The sequence below is a fragment of the Aquarana catesbeiana genome, linkage group LG07 (assembly GCF_042186555.1).
Source record: "Aquarana catesbeiana isolate 2022-GZ linkage group LG07, ASM4218655v1, whole genome shotgun sequence".
Classification (NCBI taxonomy): Eukaryota; Metazoa; Chordata; class Amphibia; order Anura; family Ranidae; genus Aquarana; species Aquarana catesbeiana.
This window is the reverse complement of record NC_133330.1, coordinates 100,690,955-100,696,954: the sequence shown is the minus strand read 5'-3', so window position 1 is coordinate 100,696,954 and position 6,000 is coordinate 100,690,955. Positions and strand designations below refer to the sequence as shown.

General features: G+C 45.8%; 1 protein-coding gene across 1 annotated transcript in view; it reads left to right on the top strand.

Annotated features, from left to right (window-relative positions):
- The first annotated feature begins 3,961 nt into the window (after positions 1-3,961).
- The window catches only part of CBX7 (chromobox 7), a 41,171-nt gene continuing 39,132 nt past the window's right edge, over positions 3,962-6,000 (top strand). Inside the window, exon 1 of the mRNA XM_073592542.1 lies at positions 3,962-4,940. Within this exon, the coding sequence (XP_073448643.1) occupies positions 4,872-4,940 (69 nt within the window). The 5' untranslated portion in view covers positions 3,962-4,871. The remainder of the gene's footprint in view (positions 4,941-6,000) is intronic.

Genomic DNA, 6,000 nt, shown 5'->3' with positions numbered 1-6,000 from the left:
ATCCTATTCAGCTAGACGGAGAAGGATGAATCCCCTTCCATTTTTTTTTAGCAGACCGGATTGGAGGTAGGTGGGTGTAAACCTACACAAGACCCTTTACACCCACTGGTCCATAGGGGTGAATGTACCGTCCGAAAAAGGTTTGCCTGAAAAACTGAAAGACAGACAGACCTGAATGGACCCTTTGAGGGAAAGGGGCCTAACTTACCTTAAAAATTGGTAGCTGAAAAGATGTGACCACATACACATGGTGAGTATAAAATCAGCACTAGCCGTTATGTTTCGTCACCTTTTTGTATTAAGTTTTTTCTATCCTCTACAGAGTATAATATATTTATTTTCTTTATTAGAGCTATTTATGTAGCGCCCACAATTTACACAGCTCTTTTACATATTGCACAATAACATCAGTTCCTGCCCTCAAATTGCTTACAATCTAAGGTAACTAACTCACACGCACACACATACTTGTTGCCAACCTCCCACAGTGTTTTTACTAACAGGGCACATTTTTTACTGAAAAAACATGGAAACTACTGGCAGAGTACATTTTTTACTGGCAAAATGTGGCAAATTTGCTGACACAGCATATTTTTTACTGACAAAACATGGATAATTTACTGATAGAGCACTTTTTTTTACTGACTACCTGAAAAATTACAGAACTATTAAAAATTAAGACAACCCACATTTAAAGTGATTGTAAAGTCTCAATTTTGAAAAAAAATAGCAAACATGTTATACTTACCTGCTCTATGCAGTTGGTTTTGCACAGAGCAGCCCAGATTCTCCTCTTCTTGGGTCCCTCTTCTGTGCTTCTTTGCCCCTCCCTCCTGTTGAGTGCCCCCACCAGAAGCAGCTTGCTATGAGGGCACCCGAGCCGAGTCACAGCTCTCTGTGTCCTTTCAGACACAGAGCCACAACCCGGCCCGGCCCCCTCTCTCTCCTGATTGGCTGATTTTGATTGGCAGTAGCAGGAGTCAATTGCGGCATGCTGCTGTCTCAGCCAATGAGGAGGGGTTTTTTTTAATCTTTATTAAGATAAAAAAAAATCTGCCTTTACAATCCCTTTAAACAGTATAAACACAATATGGAAGCACTGACAATACCCATAACAAGTAATTTGCCTGGTTTACCCCTAAAAAAACACTTGACTTTTATAATAATGACAACTTATCAGCCCCTAATATTTACAGACAGTTGTAAAAAAAAATCACACATTTTTACAAATTGTCTGTAAATTTACTGACGATTGGCAACCCTGACAGGTGCCTGTTAACCTACCATCATGTCTTTAAAGTCTGGGAGGAAACCAGAGTACCCCAAGGAACATGCAAACTCCATACAGATAGTGTAAATTAATAGGGCCCATTCACACCATCTTGCATGTGGGAATGTGAGCTTTACATGTATTGGTGTGATGACATTCATTTAAACACAAATTGCCACAGACATGCTCTGCAACACACATCCATTACAAGGTGTTCAGAATGAAGAGACCTGCATTACACCGACACATTTAATGCGTTGTACCCCATTGAGATGTGTGAATGGGTCCTTAATAACTCATACTATCTGAATGGAGTTTCTCTTTGTGCTTGCACACATCTGCTTTTTTACATTTTTTTTTAACAATTTATGCTTTTTATCTATAGTGTGTAATTACTTTACATATTTTACAGGTTGCAATATAGACAATGAGGGGTTCAGTGCATGGGCGTTCGCAAGAGGAGTCAAGTGCCCCCCCCTGGAATCAGGGATCGGCAGGCCGTCTGCCCAGGAGCCGTTTTGAGCTGTGGCTGCAGTGGCGCCCTGGGCCGATCCAAGTGCATAGTTTTCCCCTTCCGCCTTCTCCTCCTCTTGTCTCCACAGCGGCGCTGTAACAAAGTCCCGCCTCCTAGACCAGTGGCTCCTCCTGTGATAGACGGAACAGGGGTCTAGGAGGCGGAACTATGTCACGGACGCAAGCTCCGTGACACAGTGGGAGATACCCGCTGTGTGATCCAGGCACTGGTTATTCTGCATTGATGGGCACAGACCGAGTCTGCATTGATGGGCACAGACCGAGACTGCACTGATGGGCACAGACCGAGACTGCATTGATGGGCACAGACTGAGTCTGCATTGTTGGGCACAGATCAAGGATGCATTGATGGGCATGGACCAAGCCTGCATTGATGGACACAGACCGAGACTGCATTGATGGGCACAGACCGAGTCTGCATTGATGGGCACAGACCGAGACTGCATTGATGGGCACAGACTGAGGCTGCATTGGTGGACACAGACCGACTCTGCTTTAAAGTGGAACAGACCAAGGATGAATTGGTGGGCACAGACCAAGGCTGCATTGATGGGCACAGACTGAGTCTGCATTGATGGGCACAGATCAAGGCTGCATTGATGGGCACAGGCCAAGGCTGCATTGATGGGCACAAACCGAGACTGCATTGATGGGCACTGGTGAGTCTGCATTCATGGGCACAGACCAAGGCTGCATTGGTGGGCACAGACCGAGTTTGCTTTGATGGGCACAGAACGAGGATGCATTGGTGCGCACAGACCAAGGCTGCATTGGTGGGCACACACCGAGGCTGCATTTGTGGGCACAGACCGAGTCTGCATTGATGGGCACAGACTGAGGCTGCATTGGTGGGCACAGACCGAGTCTGCATTGATGGGCACAGACCAAGGCTGTATTGGTTGGCACAGACTGAGTCTGCATTGATGGGCACAGACTGAGGCTGCATTGATGGGCACAGACCGAGACTGCATTGATGGACAGAGACCAAGTCTGCATTGATGGGCACAGACCGAGACTGCATTGATGGGCACTGGTGAATATGCACTGATAGGCACAGACTGAGACTGTATTGATGGGCACTGGTGACTCTGCATTGATGGGCACAGACTGAGGCTGCATTTATGGGCACAGACTGTGACTGCATTGATGGGCACAGACCGAGACTGCATTGATGGGCACAGACAGAGACTGCATTGATGGGCACAGACTGAGACTGCGTTGATGGGCACAGACCGAGACTGTATTAATGGGCACAGACTGAGACTGCATTGATGGGCACAGACCAAGACTGCATTGATGGGCACAGACTGAGGCTGCATTGATGTGCAGAGTGAGGCTGCATTGATAGGCACAGTGTGGCAGTATTGATGGGCACTGGTGAGTCTGCATTGATGGGCACAGTGAGGCTGCATTGATGGGCACAGACCGAGACTGCATTGATGGGCATATACTGAGACTGCATTGATGGGCACAGTGAGGCTGCATTGATGGGCACAGTGAGGCTGCATTTGATGGGCATTGGTAGGCTGCATGTGATGGGCACAGTGAGGTGTAAAAAGGTAGGAGTAAGAAGACTAAGTAAAGGGGGATCTATTCTCTGGGGGTCCTGCCCTGGCCTGCTCTAAAGGGGGATCTATATTGGGGACCCTGGCCTGCACTTTATGTGATAATGACTAAGCCCCTCCCCTTTATGACTGTCAAAAAGACTGGGTGACCTTAAAAGTTATGCCCCTCCCCCCCCCAGGGTTCAGTGTAGTATTTGAAGCCCTTCTATGAATGCCATTGTCACCTCATCCCTTTAAACCGAGCACATATTAATTACTCAGGTTCTGGGGCTAATTTAATGCAGGTAAGGCACTAAGTGAATTGAATTCCTACCTTTTTCGCCACAGAACCTGTGTAATTAATATGCGTTCAGTTTTAAAGGGGTAAGGTGGCAACCCTATGACTATGAACAATCTATAATGTAGGGAGAACAGTGGACTGTAGTAGACTAGGAAAGGATGACCCATGTGCACGCTTGTACTTGTAGTTCTACAAGGGTTGTGGATCGGACAGAACACCAATCAGGATGATCGTACAACACGCGCTGCGATCTCTCCTCTCCCGTAGTCTGCATCTCTTATTTATTCAGCCCCGCCCCCTGGCTCGGGCCACATGACCAGGTGACGTCACCAAGGCTACTTCTCCCATTAGAATCTACTAGTAAGTGCCGTTCCCGAGATGATGCTGCGCGCTCCCTGAAAATGTTGCGCAGGTTGTAATGGAAAGGCGACAGGGAAGCGCGTTCAGTCATCTGCCGTCCAGCCATCTTCTCCATTGGAGCTGAGTGCAGCAACTGGACTTCAGGACACAACACCTGCAGGAGGAGGAAGAGGAGGAAGAGGAGGGGGGCACACATAGATGAAGGAATTTGCAGCAGCCTTTGGCACGGTGGCAGAGCTGCAAGAAGAGGCAGCCATCCAGTTTGGGGAGGAGGGGAGCAGTGCCATAGGAAGAAGTGTCACCTGCACAGGGTTGTAAACACTCAGGATCGGTGCAGGAAGTCTCCACAACCTGGGCAGAGGTGCCAGGGGGTGAGGGGTGTGGAGATCCCATGCACACACTACTACCAGGGCAGCTGGGTGACAGATACCCATACCCAGGGACAGGGCACACAAGACATTAGATGCCAAGGAGAAGTGGTGTCTGTGCAGAGTAGTAGTAATAATAGTAGTAGTAGAGCAGCCAGGCATTGCAGAGGGGGTGTGTCACTGTGCTTCTCTAACATAGGAGATAGACCCATCTGCATTGGGTACAGGCTCTAACCTAGAGAACCATCTGCATTGACTAGGGGACTCTAACCCAGGGAAAAGCCCCATCTGCATTGAGTAGGGGCTCCAACATAGAGAAAAAGCCCCATCTGCATTTAGTAGGGGCTCTAACATAAGGAAAAGCCCCATCTGCACTGAGTAAGGGGCTCTAATATAGAAGAAAGCCTCATCTGAACTGAGTAGGGGCTCAGTCTACAAGCATCTACAAAAGGACTGGACAGCCCTGGGCACAGGGAGACAACCCATAGCCTGGCATGGAGCTCTCCGCAATTGGGGAGCAAGTGTTTGCAGTAGAGAGCATTCGAAAGAAGAGAATACGAAAGGTAAGAGCTAAATCATCATTTTCCTCCAGTGTTGTCATTCAGTGCCTCCTCTCCAACTGCCATAACTTTCAGAATGTCATGGCATGTTAGATTTACTCATCAGTATTTACACCTGGCGGTGAGAAAATAGTGTCACTTTGTATGCACAATATTGGTGGCAGAAATCTGACTGGCCATATGGTATTTACAATCAGCCTTGCAAAATATTAAATACTGAACCAGAGATCTGTAAACTGAATTTCTTTTCTCTGCTGTTCTGCCTTTGTAGACGGGTTGTTGTGTTGTCGTTTTGTAGAATAATATTACAGAGTAAAAGGCTGACTATTATAACTAGGAATAGTTCCACAAGGGGTCATGTGTACAAGCCATTTACTAGACTGCTGCGGACGATATGATCACCATGGTGGGTTGACCTGATTCAGTTGGCACCTGCTTTTTTGGGGGAGACAATGGTGTCCACTTTATGGGGCATATTTATAAAACAGCGAATATGACTTTCACCAAATATTCGCTGGTGGTGAATCAATCACTGTCATTTAAAACACATACCTACAGAAAATGTCAGATTCACTGATATCTAAGCATGCCCCTAAGTTTTACTTGTACATTAGCATATTTACTAATTAATATTACACCTTCGATGAACGGCATAGCTTGCCACCTTATGTGTAATCCATTTGTTGCAAGTAAAGTAGCGGCGCGCTAATACGCAAAGTTTTTTGTTAATTATATAAAATAGTGACAAATATATTGTGATTCAAATTTTTCTGCAGCTGTCACTATTTTGCTCCCACAAAAAAAAAAAAAAAAAACAATAAAAATATATATAAGTGTGAAATCCATTTGTTACGATGTGATCTATGTTTAAAAAATTCTTGAATGTCAGTCTAAAATCCATTAACCTTGAAAATCATTTTAATGCAGTTATTGCAAGCAGTGTCTGAATCATTGCCCTTTCCAGTGGTTTATCAGGGACCATTACAGAAATGGATTTGTTCTGAATACAGTCATATAAACACCATCATTTTTTCAAATATTCTTTTTCTAATGCATAAAGAAT